The sequence below is a fragment of the Biomphalaria glabrata genome, chromosome 4, assembly GCF_947242115.1.
Source record: "Biomphalaria glabrata chromosome 4, xgBioGlab47.1, whole genome shotgun sequence".
Classification (NCBI taxonomy): Eukaryota; Metazoa; Mollusca; class Gastropoda; family Planorbidae; genus Biomphalaria; species Biomphalaria glabrata.
Genome location: NC_074714.1, coordinates 19,842,005 through 19,864,263, shown reverse-complemented (window position 1 = coordinate 19,864,263; position 22,259 = coordinate 19,842,005). Strand labels below are relative to the sequence as shown.

The 22,259-nt window shown below is 38.8% G+C and overlaps 2 protein-coding genes across 12 annotated transcripts in view; one reads left to right on the top strand and one right to left on the bottom strand.

Moving 5' to 3' along the window:
* Window positions 1-22,259, bottom strand: part of LOC106054094 (S-adenosylmethionine sensor upstream of mTORC1-like) — a 94,098-nt gene that overhangs the window by 30,570 nt on the left and 41,269 nt on the right. The window contains exon 9 of one of the 11 annotated variants that reach the window (XM_056026783.1): window positions 13,377-14,688. The exons of the other annotated variants lie outside the window; for them this stretch is intronic. The gene's annotated coding sequence lies outside the window, so the exon portion shown is untranslated. Of the gene's footprint in view, window positions 1-13,376; window positions 14,689-22,259 lie in introns of those variants that run through there. 11 annotated transcript variants of the gene reach the window in all.
* On the top strand, window positions 9,559-12,848 carry LOC129925922 (uncharacterized). Its single transcript, XM_056027511.1, has 3 exons — window positions 9,559-9,749; window positions 9,847-11,653; window positions 12,579-12,848. The coding sequence occupies exons 2-3, from the start codon at window positions 10,790-10,792 to the stop codon at window positions 12,846-12,848; spliced, it is 1,134 nt and encodes a 377-aa protein (XP_055883486.1). The 5' UTR covers window positions 9,559-9,749; window positions 9,847-10,789.

The window sequence follows — 22,259 nt, the reverse complement described above, 5'->3', positions numbered from 1 at the left end:
TACAGATACTGACCACTCGCATTCCTCACAAGGAAACACCGATCGATATTTAACTAGGTCAGCCCTCTTTCACTTTTTACTTGTTCACGGTAGTCGCTGATTCCTTGGCTAGTATTTATGTTTGATGAGAGTGTCGGCAGAACATTTAAACACCTACATTTCTGCTATCGTTAATTTAATACAATGGCGTCTCACGCAGACTCATTTAAATTATATTTAAAAATAGCCAAGGACAGTGGTATTCCACAAGAACGTCAGTGGGAATGGTGTGAAAAACAAATAAAGGAAGAAGAAAGAAAACGTAAAGAAGAAAGAGAGGCAGAAGAAAACGTAAGGAAGAAAGAGAGGCAGAAGAAAACGTAAGGAAGAAAGAGAGGCAGAAGAAAGAAAACGTAAAGAAAACAGAGAGGCAGAAGAAAATGTAACGAAGAAAGAGAGGCAGAAGAAAACGTAACGAAGAAAGAGAGGCAGAAGAAAGAAAACGTAAAGAAGAAAGAGAGGCAGAAGAAAGAAAACGTAAAGAAAACAGAGAGGCAGAAGAAAATGTAACGAAGAAAGAGAGGCAGAAGAAAACGAAGAAAGAGAGGCAGAAGAAAGAAAATGTAAAGAAGAAAGAGAGGCAGAAGAAAGAAAACGTAAAGAAGAAAGAGAGGCAGAAGAAAGAAAACGTAAAGAAGAAAGAGAGGCAGAAGAACACGTAAAGAAGAAAGAGAGGCAGAAAAAAACGTAAGGAAGAAAGAGAGGCAGAAAAAAACGTAAGGAAGAAAGAGAGGCAGAAGAAAGAAAACGTAATGAAGAAATAGAGGCAGAAGAAAGAAAACGTAAAGAAGAGAGGCAGAAGAAAGAGAGGCAGAAGAAAAAAAATTTGAAAGAGAAGAAAAAAGAAGACAAGAAGAAAGAGAGGCGGAAGAAAGACGAATGAATAGAGAAGAAAAAATAAGACAAGAAGAAAAAGAGGAAGAAAAACAAAGAATTTTAAGAGAAGAAAAAATAAGACAAGAGGAAAGAGAGGCGGAAGAAAGGAAACGACGAGAGGACAGAGAGGCAGAAGACAAAAGATTAGAAAAATTCAGACTTGAACTTCAGGAAGAGGAGTTAAAATTTTAAAAAAAAAAAAAAAAAGAGGTTCTACCGAATATACCTACTAACAATGCTTCTGACAAGTATAAACCTTTATCTAAAATATTACCTTTTCAAGAAAATAAAGATAATATAGATTCGTATTTGATGCGGTTTGAGGAGTTAGCGAAAGCCTCAGGCTTACAAGAAGAACAATATGCATACCATCTCTTGATTTTATTACAGGGTAAAGCATTAGATGTATGTGCACAAATACCATCTCATGAACAGCGTACTTATGAAGAAATAAAAGAAGCTTTACTAAGACAGTTTGGAGCTACGCAAAATGCTTATCGTAATAATTTTTTTTCGAAAGACCAAGGCAGAAAGATGATCCACAGTTGTTTGTCTCTGATATGGTAATGTGGTTTGGTAGGTGGATATCTTTAGCTAATATTGATAGAACGATTAAGACACCACATATTAATTGATACCATTACTCACGCATATGCAGAAGATATCCAATCTTTTATAATCGAAAGAAATCCTAAAGATCTACAGACCCTGACAACAATAATACGTCAATATAAAACTGCTTATCCAAGTAAGCAAATTAGATCAGCAACTGATGAAATTTTATTTGCTTTTCAAGAGACAACAGAGCATTGCCTTCCTTTCAGACCGACAAAACTTTAATATGTTATAAATGCAATACTAGAGGTCATTTTGCCTCACAGTGTAGAGTGATAGTCATAGAGTGCAGTTTTTGTCACATGAAAGGACATTTAGCAAAGGATTGCAGAAAGAAACATACTAGTATCAGTGACAGATCTAGTGATCAAGCATATTCGCAAAGCAGATCACTAAATTTAAAGAGTTCAACATATGGAAATAAGAAACAGGTTTTTACAAAAAACTCGAAGGCACATCACTCAACAATGACTGTTATCACTAAATCACAAGGACTTCAGTTTTATCCTGGATTAGTGGGTTCTCAAAGAGTACAGGTGTTACGAGACACAGGTAGTAAGTACTTCAGTCGTAATACGTGCAAATTTTGTGAGAACAAACCAATATACAGGCAATGAAATCGAAGCCACTGCTTTCAACGGTACTGTAAGTAAACTACCAGAAGCTTTGATACATATTACTCCATTTTTCAGTGGACATGTAGAAGCATTAGTAGCTCAAAATGTACCTGTTGATCTCATAGTTGGTAATATACAGGGAGTGCGTGACTGTACTTCACAAGATCTTATTGAATGGAACAATACAATAAAAATGGGTCAAGAATGCAATGTAGTAGTCACAAGGTCAATACAAAAAGAAAAGGAAAGACTTGAAACTAAACATATTGAACACAAGAATTCTGATAAAGTTGTTCAAGAAAATGAAAATGATAAGAAGGCAAACCATTTGCATCTAAAGACAACTGAACTTTGAACAATTTCATAGTGAATAATTTAAAGCTGATCAGACAAATGATGAAACATTATTTAAAATGTTCAAAAAGGCTCAATCGAACATTAATCCACAAGAAAATAATGATCCTTATTTTAAAGAAGGACTACTTATGAAGAACAGTCAATACAAAAATAAAACTGCTGAGAAAATTGTAGTTCCAAAAATATACAGAAAGACAATTATTAATACAGGCCATGATGTACCGTTTGCTGGACATATGGGAGTTACTAAGACCAAGAAAAGAATACTTCAAGATTTTTACTGGCCAGGTATTACTAAAGATGTTAAGAAACATGTTAGTAAATGTGAAGTTTGTCAAATGAACAATCCTAAGACAACAGTTCAAGAGCAACGCACGAATGTTGAACAAAGTTACGAACCTGTTGGAAATATTATACTGGACAAAAATGAATCAAATGTTGATGAATTAAACAATTCAACATTTAACTCTAAAGACAGAAGGTCGTCTGACATTGATGGACAATTTATGCAACCGTGTTATGACTCAGCAAGAAAGAAAGTACTTACAAAGAAAGTCAACCAAATACAGATGCGAACATATTTGTTTCGAATGAATCAATGTCAAAGTTAAAACAAAATAACTCAGAAACGAAAACATTTCAACTAGATTTTGATACAAATATTACAGTCATTAAGCCATGTGAAAAACTCAAGAAGCTGAAGTCAATATTCAAAGTGAAAGAATATTAAATGAAAATAGAAAACTTAGGTACTTTGAACCAGGAGACAAAGTTAAAATATTATTACCAGATAAGAAAAATAAGTTCTTTATTAAATGGCAGGGTCCATTTACTATTTTAAGAAAAGTCACAGATGTAGATTATGAAATCAATATCAATAACAGGTGACCGGTCACTTCATCCCCTGGTCAGTTCATCCCCCGGTCATTTCATCCCCTGATATTTTCATCATCTGATCATTTTATCTAACAAAATGTAATTTTAAAAAGCATTAAGTGAGCAATATTTAATGTATTCCTTTTTATTTAAAGGACAAAATTGTAACACTTTAGATTAGAATAAAATTAAATTAATTTAATTAATTAAATTAAATTAATATTAGATTTCTCATTAAGAATACAAAGTGGAAGAGGAAACACCATAAATGCATTAGTAATATTTCATAAAATGTAAAAAAGAAAGCATTCTACATAATCATATTTATATACCGGTATAAAATATTTAACTGGGGATTGTTTGTTTGTTTGATTTGAGGCACATCGGCACAATTTAGGCCATGTCGTGCCTGCAGTCCTTTAACGACTACTCTCTCTCTAAACAACAGGGCCAGATTCTATACAGTCATATCATTAAAATCAAGGTCTATTCACAGTTAAAATAGTAAAGGTAGTAAAAATTTAAATATTTGGTAAAAATCTAATGTAAATAGTGCATGTTCACAAATTCATAAATCAGATCTTCGTAGATAGCCCCACTTCCCGGATAAAGCCCAGTACCTTCCCAGGGTCAACATTGTCAAATAGTGTATTTAAATTAGTTACTCTAAAATATTTAGCCCTGACATCCTGGTATCTGGGGCAATCAACGAGGATATGTTCCACGGTGAGGCGAGAGTCACAGTACTCACAAAGTGGGGGCTCCTCTTTCTTCAGTACAAAAGAGTGCGTGATGTAGGTGTGGCCAATCCTAAGTCTGGACATGGTCGTGCTACCACGCCTTGTCAGACCCTTAGATGTGGGCCGCCACCTGACATCCGCCACAATCTGCCTGAGTTTACTGTGAGTCTCAGCCTCCCATCGGTTCTGCCACTCTCGATAGGTGGCAGAGGCAATACTTTGTCTCAGGTCCGAGTAGGGAATTTGGGTTCCTGACACCGCATGATTTAGGGCTCTCTTTGCTTCTGTGTCTGCGGGTTCGTTTCCCTCAATGCCAACATGGGAGGGGACCCAGATGAAGGTGACATCCCTACGGTCGGCTGTTATTTGGTCCAACAGCTTCAGGCTCTTATGTACCAATGGGATGTCAGTCTTCATCCGCCCCAAAGCTTGCAATGCAGATTTGGAGTCGGAGCAGATTATAAATTTCCTCCTTTCTGATGCTTTTACGGCCATAAGTGCAAGCAATATTGCGTGCAATTCGGCCGTATAGATGGAACAGCCATCGGGGAGTCTACGGGAGATTGTTTTGTTCCGAAAGGAGCAGGCACACGCGACCTTTCCCTCCATTTTGGATCCGTCTGTGTAGATGGTGCCACAATCTCCGTAGCTCTCCTGCAGTTCCCTAAAGTGGACTTGTAGTATGCTTGGGTCTGTATTTTCTTTTTTGAAATTGAGGAGGGATAAATTTAATTTGGGTTTATTCATTAGTCAGGGAGGGTTCTGAGGGGTTTCTATTTTAGAGATTTGGTCAATGGGTGGGGTTAAATTTTGGATGGGTTCTCTCATTCGAAGGCCCAACGGCTGTATGACGTTAGGCCTTCGATTGTATAATTCTACCTCTGTGGGGTTAAATATGGGGTCAAAAGCAGGGTTTGTGGGGTTGGATTTTAGCTTGACTATATACTGCATTGCAAGCTTTTTAATTCTTATATCCATGGGGAGTTCTCCAGCCTCCACATGGAGACTTGGGATAGGTGATGTGCGAAACGCGCCGAGACAGAGACGCAGGGCAGCATTTTGTATTGGTTCCAGTATTTTTAGGTACGACTTCCTTGCTGCTCCATATATTATGGATCCGTAGTCTAGCTTGGATCGAATTAGACTCCGATAGAGCAGCAGCAAGGTATCTCTGTCAGCTCCCCAGTCCGTATGGCTGAGTACTCTTAGTATGTTTAATGACTTTTGGCATTTCTTCTTAAGTTCCTTAATGTGGGGGAGAAAATTAAATTTGGAATCTAAGGTGAGGCCTAAAAATTTTGTAGTTTTCACGACAGGGATCTTCTTTTTGTGTATAAATAGTTCAGGGTCTGGGTGGAGTCCCCTTAGATTACAAAAATGCATACTAACTGTTTTGGAGTCTGAGAATTTGAAACCATTATAGTTTGCCCAACCCTGAATTTTGTTTAAACATAACTGTAATTTTCTTTCTAAGGTGTTCATGTTTTTCCCATAAGTGAGAATGACAAAGTCATCGACATACAAAGAGCACTCTATGCCAGGGGACAGCGCATTTATGATGCTATTTATTTTAATGTTGAACAGGGTGACTGACAGAATGCTGCCCTGGGGTACACCCATTTCCTGGTCATGAGTGTCAGAAGCGGAGTTGCCCACTCGAACCTGAAATTTTCGATCTTTCAGGAATTCCTCCACAAAACGGGGGAGGTGTCCCTTAAGCCCCATAAGCGCCAGGTCACGTAGAATGCCATGTTTCCAGGTTGTGTCATAGGCCTTTTCTATATCGAAGAATACAGCTACTAGATGTTCTCTTCTGAGTAATGCATTTCTAATATAAGCTTCCAGCCTTACCAGGTGGTCAGTTGTTGTCCGCCCCTGCCGGAATCCGCACTGGTAGTTTGAGATCATTTTATTCCTTTCCAGGTACCAGACCAGCCTACTGTTAATCATTCTTTCCATGGTTTTGCAGATGCAGCTTGTTAGTGCTATTGGTCGATAGTTAGCTGGGTCAGAGCCGTCTCTTCCCGGTTTAGGTATCGGTATAACTGTGGCTTTCCTCCAGCTGTTTGGGAAAGCGCCTGTTTGCCACACAGTTATAGACCCCTAGCAGGACTGCCAATGAGGGTTCGGGAAGGTGCTTGAGGAACTGGTAATGTGTCATTTTCGTCTTCTCCAGGCGCTGTGTCATGTGACTTGTCAAGCGATTCCCTCAGTTCCTCAAGCGAGAACGGTTTGTTGTAGTCTTCATTGTTCTCTGACCTGAAATCAATGGGATGTCTTTCCTCCCTGGTTTTGACTTTTTGGAATTCTGGCGTGTAGTGTGCAGTGGATGATTTTTCTGCTATTGAGGATGCAAGGCAGTCAGCTATTTCTCTGGGGGACGTGACAGTTTGTCCTTGGTTTTTCAAATGCCCTATTGCATTTGATTCTTTCCCGTTGATTCGCCTTACTGCCTTCCAAACCGCTCTAGCAGAAGTTTTGGCATCCAGACTGCCGACAAAACTTCTCCAGGAATTCCTTTTGGCTGACCGTATGGTTTGTCTAGCCTTTGCTCTAGCTATCCTGAATAGCTTTAGGTTTTCCTGGGAAGGATTCTTTATAAATGCAGCCAGTCGTTTTTTCCTATCACCAATAGCACTTTTGCAAGCTGTATCAAACCATGGTTTGCTAGGCCGTTTTGGATTTGCAGAGGTTAGGGGTACAACTTTCCTGGCTATACTTAGTAGCTTGCTAGCAAAGGTATCAGCTGGGTTCTGTTCATGGAGGATATTTTCTGTGATATCCTCGGAGCATTTTTTTTGGAATTGTTCCCAATCGGCCTTATTCAGTTTCCACCGCTGAGGTCGTCCCAATGAAGGGAGATTGTTAGTAATGATGATTGGGAAGTGATCACTTCCCCGTAGATCATTGCTAACTGACCATTTAAAATCGTCCAGAAGTCCGGGGACGCATACGGTGAGGTCAATGCATGTGAGTGATCCAGTTCCTGGGTGCAAGTAGGTCGGTGATGCATCATTAAGTATTCATAAATCATGTTGGAGGAAGATATCCTCCAGCATACGACCTCTTGTGTCGGTATTGTTGGATCCCCACATGGTGTTATGGGCATTGAAATCCCCAAGGATTAAATAAGGCCGGGGGAGTTGTTTCAATAGGTCCTCCATGTCTGTTCGGTTTAATGGAGCGCCTGGTGGTAGATACAGGCTGCAGCAAGTGATAACCTTGTGAAGGGTTATCCTAGCTGCTACGGCCTGTAGTGTGGTCTGTAGTTCTACCCTCTCATGGGGGATGCTATCCTTCACAAGGATACAGACTCCACCTGATGCTCTCTCTGCATCCTCAACATTCTTGCTGTGAGCACGGTAGCTTCGGAAGCTGATGCAATCTTTCAGAAATGTTTCCTGTAAGCAGACAGCTACAGGAGTCTCAGAGTCCATCAGTAGCTGCATTTCCTCGTAATTGGCCTTGAGGCCTCTACAATTCCACTGTACAATTCTGGAATCCATGGCTTATTCTAGATGACCTACTTGGAGCTATTTGGCCTTGGGAGGCCCCCGGAGGGGTTTCCCTTTTTTTCAAGTGACCTTGGTATTTTTATTCTTGGGTTTGGATGGAGAGGAGGACAACCCCCTTTTGGGGGAAGTCTTTCTCTCTGGAGAGGGGAGATCCCTCTGGTTAGAGCGGAGGTTATTTCCTCCTCTCTCACCTCGGGCATCCTCTCCGCTTTGATTTCTCCCCTTAGGGAGTTGGTCAACCTCTAACTCGGTAGAGGTTGGGGTGCCTGGCTGGGTTCTCTGAGGAGAACCTGTGTCAGACATGATGTCTCCGGGTTCTCCCGGAGTATTGGTTTTGACATGCTGCTCAGTCTCCATGCTCTCATCAGCGAGCACAGAGAACCTGTTCTTTAGCATGACAACAGGGCTTTCTTGTTTCTTCAGAGGTGTGTTCTTTGGCGGTGTTTTCTTCTGAGTTGGAGGAGGAGGAGGGGGTGGTGGGGTCAATGTGTCCGTCTGTGTGGCTATGGATCTTCCTTTCTTAGCAACAGCCTGGGCGTAGGTCTTTGTCAAGCCGAATTGGCCCTTGGGTAGGGCCAGTACAGCCGATTTCGCCTGGCTAAAGGTACATCCGTTTCTTGCCTTGTACTCCTGCACGGCAACCTCCTGTTTCCACACAGGGCAGTCCTTGGAGTAGGCTGAGTGGCCAGCTTGACAGTTTGGGCATTTGAACTGGTCTGTGCAGCCCTTGTCCTCATGACCCTCTCCAGCACATCTGGCACACACAGTGTTCCTCTTGCAGACTGCCGCGCCGTGTCCATAACCCTGGCACTTGAAGCACCTCATGGGGTTAGGTATGTAGGGCCTCACTGGAACTCGTAGGTATCCTGCCTTCACATACTCTGGCGGTGTCCTAGTTCCGAATGTAAGAATAATAGTGGCGGTTTTGACCTCCTCACCCTCCCTGCGCCTGGTAATGCGCCGGGCATGGGTGACTCCTTCAATGCCCTCCACTATTTCCTTCTCGGAACATTCCAGTAGGTCCCTAGAGCTGATTACACCTCTGCTGGTGTTCAGACTCTTGTGTGGCATGACTTCCACTTGGAGATCACAGAGTCTTCTGCATCTTAAAAGCCCATCAGAGTGTGTCTTGCTGTCTACTTCTACAAGGAGTTCCATTGTTTTGTGTAGCTTAGACACACTCTTGGGCTCTCCCACTTTACTGACTTGAGTCCCTTATAGATAATAAAAGGGCTCAACTTTGTCAGGCTTTTTCCCTCCTCTGTGCACCTAACCGCTAGAAATGATGGCCAGGTGGCACAGCTTTTTGGGACCTCCTCTTTTTTATCATCAATTCGACGTTTCTTGCCCAGACATAGGTGTGTGTGTGTTTTTTTGTCCATATATATTTTGGTTAATTCGGCACCTGTGCTCCCCACCCGCCATCGAGTCCAACAAGGGGACGGGCCATTCGGATGTCCAGAATGAGCCCGCCAGGGCTACACAGGTGCTATACTCAGTCAGCTGCTACATCGGACATGTAGCCACCGCCCTCCAGCATAGGTCGACGACCTATGCTGGTAGCTCGGCATGACCAGCCGGTTGACCCAGAGCGGGCCATCTGGGTCTCAGGTCTAGGGGAACTTGGAGCCAAAGTATTGTGTTGTTGTGGTTTATCCTTAGATAGCCACCACTCAAACACCAGGATCTCTTTATCCCCCCTTACCCGTCGCAGTCCACGGCAAACGGACTGGTCTAGGACGTAGTGAGAATTTAAAGTTAAGGAGACAGTGTGATGATCAATGAAGGCAGACTTAGGAAAAGAGGAGGCAGACACAATGATAGAAAAGAAGTAGGGCACTTTTGAGCTCCAAAAGTGCTAAGGAAAGAGGAGCGCAGTTTAACGTCATGTCTCGGGACGCATTTAACTGGGGATGAAATGACCGGGGGATGAAGTGACCGGGGGATGAAGTGACTGTCGGTGCGTAGATTATGGCATTCTAGCACCAATGTGTATTACGTGCACTATTTGTGAACGCACTTTCTTTTTGTTGCCTTGCTTGTAAGTTGATGGAGTGGTTTTTGTTCTGCTGGTGTAACGTTTGTTGAGATTCTTCTGTGTTCCCCTGTTTAGGGTGAGTATCTAAGGCATAGCTGCGTTTCGCAGTTGTTTCGATGCCATAGTGATAGTCTACTAGACCTTTTTAGTTTGTCTTTACTTTGTCTTTACAGGGAGTTAGTTTGGGATTGGAAGTCTACGCTGGTGACTAAAGACAGCAGTGTGTTGTGTTGTGGTTTCGAACATTAATGTGTACGTTGTGGGACAGCAAGGTGTAGAATTATTATTTAATTAGTAAATTCACAGTATTAAAATGTTCCTAATGCAATGTCATTACACCATTAGTTTGTCATCATACTTATATGTATATCATTAAATATTTACATTGTTACCAGTGAGTCATTTATTTATTGTAAGCACGAAGGTGCCTGGTTGAATGTCAGGGGCCCGGGCAAACGAGCTAAGGCCTTAACTTATCCCTGACAGTTGGGGGCTCGAGTCCGGCTGTGACTACCAGTCACAGAACTATAATTTCAATCATTATATAAGTTTTAGTTACTTGATTATGTAGCATCAGTGTCTACAATCTAATAATTGTTTACATAGTATTGCATCACAATCTACTGTACTAATATTGAATTGTGTACCATTGGCAACGATGTATATCGAAAGTAGCAGATAAATACATCCTTTGTGATATAAGTGATATAACTATATAACTATACTGTACTATATACTATATAACTATTGTATTGCAAGTTTGAAACGCATTTGTATTTTCTTGTTTTCTATATTGTGCTTCACCTTCGAACGAGTGTATTCTCGCTCCCGGCAACAAGCGAACGTGAGTGTAAAGTGGCTGTTGGTAACTACTGAAGTCTGAGGCTACTAGTATTGTGTTGGATTGTCCTGTGGCAACTATATTTCGACGCTGTGGCCTGAGTGAGGCACTTTCCTCCGACGTGGGATACTGCACAGATAGGTTTCTTTCTTTGCCATTTAACCGCAGGCTCTAGGCTTTAGTTGATCTCTTGTACAATTAGTAGAATTTTTTAGGTTCCCATATTGTATATAATTTAAATATAATCCAGCCAAGTAGTGTACATTATATTTACCATGGAAACTAGGCTGACAATTACTGCCCAGTTTATAAGTGATGGTCGTTCTCTGGGGTACGAAGGTGAAAGGTTAGAGAGGTATGTGGCTGAGCAGAAAGAAGACTATGAAAAATCTAAGAAAGAGGAGTTTGAACGAGAAAAGGCTAGATTTGAGAGAGAGGAAAGATTGAAAGCAGAGGCGAAGGCAGAGGAGAAAGCCAGATTTGAACGTGAGGATAAGGCCAAGCGTGAGGGACACGAGAGGTGGAAAGAAAGAGATGCCAGGGAGGAACTCAAGAGGAAAGAGGAGATGGAACTAGAAAGAATGAAGGAAAAGTCAGCAACAGCGGCTGGGACGGCAACACAGGCAGAGGTGCGGCCTAGAAATGTTTTAGATAAACTTGACAAGAGCTTCCAGGGAATGAAGGAAGACAATGACCTGATGGCATATTTAACACATTTTGAGGCCGTCGCAACAAGATGCAAGATTGATAGAAAGGAATGGTCATTGCTCCTGTCCTATAAACTAACTACCTTTCTAAGAAACTGTATGCTGCGTGACAGTCTGTTTTTGAATGAAAATTATGAGGAAGTGAGGGCCGTATTACTCCGACATTTGGATATAAACGCGGAAACCTGCCGCAAGAGGTTCCACCGGGTAAAACCACGACAGAACGATTTTAGGGGTTTTGTCACAGAGCTGCGAAATGCGTTGGACAATTGGTTGAAAATGGCTGAAGTAGGCAAGACTGTGGAAGAAGTGAAAGAGTTGCTGGTGAAAGATAGAATACTTGAGAATGTGTCTGGAGATGTGTACAAGCAACTGATAATAAGTAAGAAAGGCACAGTTGATGATATGATTGATGTTATTGAAGGGTTTAAGGTCGCTAGTGGGGGGGGGTGTCGCTTGCTAAGGAAGACAGTGTGTATGTTGCGGCAGCGTGTAGTGAGCCTATGATGAATCGGAGTCCTGGGGGCAAAAGGATGGAAATCGCTTGCTTCAGCTGTGGTGAAAGGGTTCCAAAGACTTACCCGAATAATTCAACTGATAGGGAAGACGATTATAATACTGTGGTCAGAGCGCATGAGCAGAGGCCAAGTGAGAGATGACTAGAGGGCTGTCGCGAGTCCAAGAGTCGTCGTGACTATAAGCTGATTCCGGATCGTTACACAGTGACAGAAATTTACCATATAATTTTAACTGGCAGAAGTTAAAGGATAGGTTTAGAGATGTTGGTTTGGTGGGATTTGTGGAGGTTTTGAGGGCGAATGGTAAGTCGATGGGTGTAGGTCATGTTAGGCTCAGGAATCTGGCAGACGTGGCGAGAGCAGTGAAATATTTGGACAAGTCCAAAGTGGGAGGTAGGAATATTGTGGTTGTCCCTCATCGTATGAGCACGCGGGGATAACGTGATGATAACTAGGGTACTCTGGTAAATCCATATTAGGCTGTTTAAATATCGAGACCTATGGAGGAATGGTGTTGGTATATTTAGATGTTGATGTAGTCAATATTCTGGACGAAGCTATTTTTTTTCCATTCCACTTATATCTTTATATATACTTAAAGTAAGTTGAGTATATACTTTGTTATTTAAAGTATCGGAACCATATCTGTTAGTTATGGGAGTAAAAGTTTATTGGTGGATACGTGGATTTAGTTTTTCAAGGCATTCTTACGTCGTTTAAAATCCATGAGAGTAGACTGGAGCTGTGAGTGTGCGGAGGCATTGAAGAGAGTGCAGGCCTGTCTGTGTAAGTATCATATTCTTCGATTGCCTGATTCTTCTCTACTGTTTTATCTCCAGACTGATGCCTCAGACAAAGGGATCTCTGGCATTCTTAGCCAGTGTGTGAATGGTATGTTGCATCCTATAAAATTTGTGAGCCGTAGGTTGTTGCCTTGGGAGCAGAAGTATTTTACCATTGAACCTGAAGGAGTGGCCATTGTATATTCAATAGAAAAAGGGACAGTTATTGGCCGGGAAAAAAATTTAATCTCCAGACTGACCACAAGGCTTTATCTTACCTTAGGAGCACTAACTTTACCAATGCACGTATTACAAGATGGGCGCTGATGTTGCAGGATTATTCCTTTGATGTTGTTCACGTCTGAGGAAAGGACAATCTGTTTGCTGATCCGTGCTCAAGATAGACTTTCCAATGTGCAGCTACATAAGTTATATATTTATGTATTTTTGGTATATACATGTCTTATGCATTTTAATGTTCCAATGTATACATTATTGTTTGAAAATGTTTGCACTTTATGTTAGATGAAATTATGTTGCATTTAGTATTATTGACATTAATTTGTTGATTATGCATTTTAAATTTGATCGGTTGGTAGATGTGATTTTGTGAATGGTTCATAGTGTAATGTAGATACTTTGGTAAAAAGTATAATTGGTAATTTTTCTTTTAAGTTGTTATGTTTGGAAGAGTGATGTTAATGCGGATGAATGTTCCCTAGCTGGATGTGCTTACCTTGTAGTTGCAATGATATCTTCTTACTTTTCTTTCAGTTTGAGGTACGGAAACTGGTCCATACTTTGTAAGAACCAGTTTGGGGGGGAGAGGGGGAATGTCGGTGCGTAGATTATGGCATTCTAGCACCAATGTGTATTACGTGCACTATTTGTGAACGCACTTTCTTTTTGTTGCCTTGCTTGTAAGTTGATGGAGTGGTTTTTGTTCTGCTGGTGTAACGTTTGTTGAGATTCTTCTGTGTTCCCCTGTTTAGGGTGAGTATCTAAGGCATAACTGCGTTTCGCAGTTGTTTCGATGCCATAGTGATAGTCTACTAGACCTTTTTAGTTTGTCTTTACTTTGTCTTTACAGGGAGTTAGTTTGGGATTGGAAGTCTACGCTGGTGACTAAAGACAGCAGTGTGTTGTGTTGTGGTTTCGAACATTAATGTGTACGTTGTGGGACAGCAAGGTGTAGAATTATTATTTAATTAGTAAATTCACAGTATTAAAATGTTCCTAATTCAATGTCATTACTCCATTAGTTTGTCATCATACTTATATGTATATCATTAAATATTTACATTGTTACCAGTGAGTCATTTATTTATTGTAAGCACGAAGGTGCCTGGTTGAATGTCAGGGGCCCGGGCAAACGAGCTAAGGCCTTAACTTAACCCTGACAGTGACCATGGGATGAAATGACCGGGGATGAAGTGACCGGGGATGAAGTGACCGGGAACCTAACAGGTCACTTCATCCCCGGTCATTTCATCCCCGGTCACTTCACCCCGGTCATTTCATCCCCTGGTCACTTCATGCCCCGGTCATTTCATCCCCTGATATTTTCATCATCTGATCATTTTATCTAACAAAATGTAATTTTAAAAAGCATTAAGTGAGCAATATTTAATGTATTCCTTTTTATTTAAAGGACAAAATTGTAACACTTTAGATTAGAATAAAATTAAAATTAAATGCCATTAAAATCTATAACAATTTAGCATGTAAAAATAAAGAGGTAATGTAAAAAAAAGTGTTTTTGTGTTCATCTACATCAGTAAGATAGATAAGCTATCGATTGTAAGTACAGAAGACGATCCATCGATTCATATTGATGAACAATGTTTGTTATTCTCTTAGCCAGTGTTGCATATTTCAAGGCTAAAAATGACTCGCCCATTTTCAAGAAAGAGCGATTGAAAAATAAAATAAAGTGAAACATGGTCGTACTTTCACCACAACTTGACCTTTGATGATAAGTTATCAGCGGCACGGTCATAATTATTCCAATCGCACTTCTATCTCTCAAAAGATTTCCACTACTTGCACCACACCTTGGCCTTTGATGATAAGTTATCAGCGGCACGGTCATAATTATTCTAATCACACTTCTATCTCTCAAAAGATTTCCACTACTTGCACCACACCTTGGCCTTTGATCATTACCCTATAGATAAGTACACATCCAGATTAACCACATAATATTAGATTTCTCATTAAGAATACAAAGTGGAAGAGGAAACACCATAAATGCATTAGTAATATTTCATAAAATGTAAAAAAGAAAGCATTCTACATAATCATATTTATATATAAAATATTTAACTGGGGATGAAATGACCGGGGGATGAAGTGACCGGGGGATGAAGTGAGCAGGGGATGAAATGACCAGGGGATGAAATGACCGGGGATGAAGTGACCGGGGATGAAATGACCGGGGATGAAGTGACCGGGGATGAAGTGACCGGGAACCCAATAACAGAAACAAAGTGTTTCATATCAACATGCTACAAAAAATACAATGAAGCTACTGATACAGAAGAAGAAGACGAAGAACTTGAAAAACATATTTCATGCTTAGCGATTATTCCAGAAGAAAATGAGGATATGAATGAATTAGTAGTACCAACTACAACTTCTAGACACACTGAAACCTGGCAAACTGTCAAACTGGACAATTTATCATCACAGAGAAAAAAGGATATAACGAATATACTCCAAGAATATGCTGATATATTTACAGATGTTCCAGGTAAAACAACCATTATAAATCATGAAATCAAATTGACAAGTGACAAACCTACCAAGTCACGTCCATATCCACTACCTATTCATTATAGAGATTTCCTTCAGAAAGAAATCAATGATCTTTTAGAACAAGGCATAATTGAACACTCGAATTCACCTTATGCTGCTCCAATAGTGCTAGTAAAACGTTCACAGTCATCATCGCCAAGAATGTGTGTAGATTTTCGACAGTTGAATAAAATAACATGCCTTGATTCATACCAATGCCTAATCCAGAGGATTTAATGTCAAAGTTTTCTGGAGCTAAGTATTTTACGAAACTCGATTTGACAAGAGGATATTATCAAATACTTATGAAACAGGATTCCAAACAATATACAGCTTTTACTACAGCCTTTGGCCTTTTTTCAATATAAATACATGCCATTCGGTTTAGTAAATGCTAGCAGTACTTTTAACCGAGCAATTCATAGGATGTTCGGACAACGAAAAGACAGTGTCCTATACTGATGACATATGTGTGTTTCATAATACATGGGAAGATCATATTAAAGGACTCAAAGAAATCTTCCAACAATTGAAAGACAATAGATTTACTGTAAAACCAAGCAAAGTTGAATTAGCAAAATCAGAAGTTACATCTTTAGGTTATAAGGTTGTAAACAATTCACTGAAAACACAGGACAATATTATTAAACGAATTTTGGACATTAAAATACCTCAAACAAAAAAGCAGGTTAGAAATATATTAGGACTTTGTAATTTTTACAGATGCTTTATTTCAAATTACGCATCACTGACAACACTTCTTACTAACCTAACGAAGAAAGGACAATCTAACACGATCCAATGGTCATCAGAATTAGAAGAGACCATAAAGGAAATTAAGTATGCTTTTGCGCAAGAATCCATTTTGAAATTAGCAGACAAGAAGAAGCGGTTTTATCTTGCTACAGATGCTTCTTCGTCAGCAATCGGAGCATGTCTGGTGCAAGAATATGAAGGCATTCTACATCCTGTATTTTTTATAAACAGAAAACTATGTTCAGCAGAGACCAGATACTCGACCACTGAGCGAGAGTGCCTGGCGATTGTCTGGGCTATTTCAAAATTTAGCAAGTACCTGTTAGGAGCACCCTTTACTTTACAGACAGATCATGCACCACTGGCATTTCTCAACTCTAAAAAAATGTCAAATAGTCGTCTGACAAGATGGAGTTTGCAGTTAATGGACTATCAGTTTGATGTAAAAGCTGTTCCAGGAAAACTGAATGTTTTTGCTGATACTTTATCTAGATGTATTTAGATAATATACAATATATTGATTATTGTTTAAGTATGCTTTGTTTTAAGTTTGTTTTTCAATATTCAGATACTCTATAAACTCTAGTAACAGAGGAGATATAATGTATTATTCCGTTTTGTTAAGTTTTATTACTCTGACATCTTTTAGTTACAAAAGTTGGGAAATGTTCATTTTAATATATCAATTACTGACAATTAATGTATGGAACTAATATGTATTTTATATGAAGCGATAACTAAGCGAGGACCCCGACTAACTGACTTTCCCTTAATTTATACCTTTCTTAATCGTACATTCCAGAATCATGGAGAACCTATGGTACCAAGCTTAACTCAATAAAGTCAAGTAACACGAGGCAGGCGTGGGGTATTATGAACAGAATGAAAGAGACGAGGAAACATTATGTAACTTCTACTGTCGGTTCGACACAATTTGAATGATTTAAGACTTAAAGCCCTTGAAGACGTAAATGTTAAGAACTGTTTAGAAATAGCAACACAACCATTTGAAACTTTGCTAGAGATGTTCTTCACTTTGTTGCTGAACTACTAATTGTTTTCTCAAGCACGTAAGTTTATGAGTAAGCTAGAAACCTTACATAAGTAAAAGCAATAGCACCTCCACGTGGACTCTTTTTCTCAAATCAAATAGCGTTCTTTTGAGGCGGTGCAATGTTCATCGATTTGAGATATGTGCTGTGCTGACGTTCAAAGCTCATCAAAATATTAGGGACAAAGAAATCGTACCACATCAACGAGAGGAAAAAAACGATATGTTGTCTTGAATTAAAATTCTGCACCGAGATGGTCTCACAATACTGGAAAAACATCTACACGACCATTTTCTACATTTGACAATGTCTAATTGAATGAGTTTATGGAAATAGCATCCTTTAACTGCACGTCACACAAAACGTTTGGACTCAAGTATGCTTTTAACATATGAATCTCTTTCTAAATTAAAGCCGTAAACACCAAAAAAAAAAAAAACTCAATTGGAGCTAATGAAATGTATTCTTTTTTTAAAAAAATGAGGCCCATGTGCAACCAAAATACGAACTTTCTATCATCGAGCATTCATTAGCAATCGTAATGGGGCTTTTAGTTAAAAAAAATACAAAACAGTAGTGCTTTTTAAATTTTTTTTTTGTTGGGGTGGGGGAGAGGATAATGAGAAATGGGCGTTTTCGACAATACTTTCCTATTCAGCCAGGAGTTAACAAAGTGAGCTTTTGAATTTATCCGTTAAAAGAAGTGATGCCGAGACACTTCAAAATGTTTCCATTAAAAGCAATATGAGAGAGAATCCAGAAAAGACCGACTTAGCCAAATTTATTTGAACTTACAACCTAATTCCTTCAGCATTTTTACAAAGAATTTAGATTTTCATAGTGAAAGCTTGATGCCAATAATCCCATACTGGAGGTTTTCTTATTAACTCTGCCCTCAGAAGTAGAAGAAATGATGATACAAAAACTAGTTTGACATGTGTGCAGAAAAGGATATCTGCTGATGAGCAACTCCAAGGAATCTGCTAGGCTACATAACATGGATTTTGAAGAGCTGGTTGGCAGGTCAAGCGCACAAAAGAAAAAAAAAGCTTCAAATGCACATTCCATCTAGAATTCGTTCCCAATATAACACGACTTGTGGCCTATCTAGATTCACTGAGTGCTTCAGATATTAGTAAAAAAGTGACCTGGACGATTGGTGTTTCTCGCAGTAAGAGGCAAGCTTAATAAAGGTGAGGGTGTCAGAGGTGGTTAGAGACATTGCTGCGAGGGCAAAAGGAAAGAAAACTGATGACCTCTCAGGATGGAGTGCAGAGACTTTCTCAAAACAACAGCATCCAACATCCTAAGTTCTTGAAAAATCTCCTATCAAATATAAGTTAGGAGCATGAAATGGCTGCAAACCAAAGCCATTGTTACTGATCTTTCGAGCTGCCTAAAGCAATTAGAAAACACATTAAATTGTTTGTCAACTTTAGCGCGAATTGAATAAAATATGTGTGATATCATCAAAGCACAATATAGACAATGGTATAATCAAATTCTATCAAACGAGTTGATTTTCAGTCTTTTGACTTATCCTTTCCAAGGCTAGATGTATAAAGATTATAAAGATCTTTAGACATTTGTTCGTCTTCTGTTATGCTATCCCACGGCCAAGCTCAGGATGAGCGAGGCTTCAGTGTTGACAAAGACGTTATGAGTACGAACATGGCAGAAAAAATACTGACAGCCAAAAGGACAATATCTGACTTTATTGATTTTTCAGGTGGCATATACAATATAATTGTTACTAAGCAGATGCTAATGGCTGCAAGAGCATCCAGAGAAAACTACAGACTTTATCTAGACCAATTAGCAGAAGAGAAGAAGGATGGTTTGAAAAGGAAGAGGACTTTGGGAATCTGGACAATTTAAAGCCAAAAGCTTAGAAAAAGATTTAAATTCTTTGCTTAAATCAACTGACAAGTTGGCAGAAAACGTAGAGATTACTGCATGTCACAAATATATCATAGAATCCAGTGCATTGAGAAGAAGCGCAAGAGACAAAAAAGAAGTTCAAAAAATATGTCCAAATAGATAGTTAAAGAAATAGGGGGACTGTCATGCGCATCTTGTTTGGTATTTTCTTTTGAGCACTATAAGGGTTCGTAAGTTTCTGTTCCTAAGGATGCGCTATATTGGTGTCATTGCTCTCTTGTTTTGCCTTGAGATGGAGTTCTCTTGTTTTTCCTTGAGATGGAGTTCTCTGTGTGGTATTCTTCCCCAGTATTGGGTAAGTTAGTTTATGTGACTACCTTCTAAATGTCGTAGATCTAAAATCGTTTCTTTTATAATCGTGCGAATGGCGGTATCAAAGGAGTGTGTATTTTTATTATCTAGGGACGCAGGATTGGGACTCTGCTGGAGTCGAGTCTGAGTTGTAGGGTTGGTATTTGACTATTGCCCGTGGCGTTGGGGTGGGCGTTGTGAGCCCTGATCGACTATGGCACTGAGATTGAGGTGTGCTATAGTTCCTTTGACTGTAATTTGTAATTGCTTTATAAATGCTATTGATATTTATTCGTAATGTATGTCTCATCATATCATATATTCATTAAATTGTTAAACGTACAACCTTGTTGTTAACTAATGTACATTAACTTACGTTGTCATTGCTATTGTTCACGTTGAACAACAGTTGGTATTCACTACATATTAAATTGAAAAACCATGTAATCAGCGTTGGTCAGTCAAGACTTCGATGCCGATATTATTTGCTTGGATTTAAACTGTCGAGGTGGGGAACCTGGGAACTCGAGGAACTTATGTCTACCCCGGAGTCAACGAGCTGAAATCCCACCCTGACAGGGACTTTAAAGTTTTGTTTTGCTATATTAGATTGCTCTTCATTGTACCTGCTTCAAAAGTTGTACACATTTCAATGGATGAACCAAATGTCAAGTGGGCACTTCATAGACTTCAGTGCAAAAACAAGTCTCATCTAATTACAAATATATTGATACTGGGAGCTGTGGTTTGCACACAATTCACAATGCCATTCGTGCAGGACGCACTTCATGGGATCTTGGCCACTTCTTCGATTCCTTATGGTGGATATTTAAAAATGCACCTTTCAGAAGAGAAAATTTCATGACCATTACAAGAACAACAGATTTTCCTCTCATCTGTCCCCACCGTCGGGTTGAAACTATTGCTGTAGCTATACGTGCTATTAAAGTTTGGCCTCAAATTAAAATCTTCATTAACCATTTATTAACCAACAACAGAGCGTAGGAGAAAAAATCTTTCCAACATCTTGCTCCTGCCTGGCTGACCAACTGCTGGTTAGGACAAGTCGATGTGTCACAACTGTGACGGCTCTCAGTGGCAGGGTACCCGAACACTGAAAACTTATCCTACTTTATAAATGAAGTTTTGGAGAATTTTATACATCAAATGTAGGCATTATAAATGAATAGTTAGGCTCTTATTGATCAGGCGTTGGAATTTGTGTTTACTTGTCTTATGCCTTATTTAAGACTTTTGGTCATTATGGTGACCATAGTAATAATAATCCTTGACTATTTTTAATTACACTTTATGTGCTCTAGCCATTGGTATTTGTTACGTGCGCAGCATAGTGTGAATGTGGAATGGTGCGAATGTGTGTTGAAAGAGAGAGAAGGTGGAATCCAAAAATGAAGTAATGTAATCAAAGTTATTGTTGACACATTATTAATTGGAACTCAAGATTAAAGTCATCATAATCTATCATATATGAGTCTATTATTGTATCATTAAAAGTCTCATCTGTACGTAACAGTATTTTCCCTGTCAACAAGTCATATAGACTACCTGCCTAAAATAAAATGCTAGCAGTATTTTAATTATTAACAAGTAGAGCAATAGCAACCAATTTTAATAATGTACCAGAATGGCTCGAGGATCATACTTATACTAGATCTACTTTCTGGGCAGTCTTTGAAAATATTGGCATCGATTCAATATTTGATGTAAGTACAGCAAGTTTTACTTTTATGAACAAACAAAAATGCATATTTTTTGTTCAAATGAAAATATTAATGATAAATTTAAAAAATTAAGTTGTAAATACAGGTCATGCAAATAATTTATCACTATATTTAAATAATATTTACTCTATATTTAGGATTCTAAGTAATATAAACCCCAATTAATTATGCCAGGATAGTATGCTTAAATATTTTTTAGTTCAATTATCTGAACAATCTAATTATATTAATTATTTGTTTCTGCCTTATAGGAAACTGATGAGTCAGAAACTGATTCAGAGCAAGAATATTTGACAGAACCAACTTTTTACTAAGATAACTTGATGTAACATGAAAAATGTAGGTTTCCTCTTCTTTTGTATAAAACCACAATTAGAGAAAAGTCTTGGGACAAGTGTAACAAGTTATATACTTGAAACTCTGGATATATTTAGCCTTTCATTCAGCCATGAGGTTTGGCTTTTATTTTTTGTTTAAAACTGTTTAAGATTCTAGTATAGAAATAGATCTATTATTCTGAATCTCTAAAAAAAAAAAAAGGTATACACATAAAATATCATGATAAAGACATTTTAAATTATTTAAGGGGGTGCATTCTCTTTAAAATGAAAACTCAGGTGAGCAGGCTGAATGTAAATGATGGAAAAATAAACTCAAAATCGGCCCCCGAAGTTGTCCACCCAGGCAGGTATCAATATTTTAAGAAAGAACATCAGAATTAATATAGATCAAAGACAAATGACAGAGAAGAATATATATATATATATAGCAAGCTATACTATAAAGTATACAGCACAGGGAGAATCTGGTGTGAATAGACAGCGGCAAATAAAATGGCTAAAAACAAAACATTTGAGATTTTGAAAGGAAGGTGATAAATTGATGAAGAATATTGTTGAAGTGTTGAAGTCTGAACAAAATAGTGTTGCCTGTGTAATAAACTAGTAACAGGTTAAAAGAAATTACTCTTAAAAATCATTTTACATCAAATAAAAATGTTGTAACTCATGTTATTGGCTATAAAAGTAATATAATGTGCACAAGATATAGTTGAACCAGCTAATTTCAGGTAATAGAATATCCTGTACCATAGGCTTACATAATGCTGTAAATAAAGAAGTGTAGTAGAACATTTGATAAATACTAATAAAATACTCAGG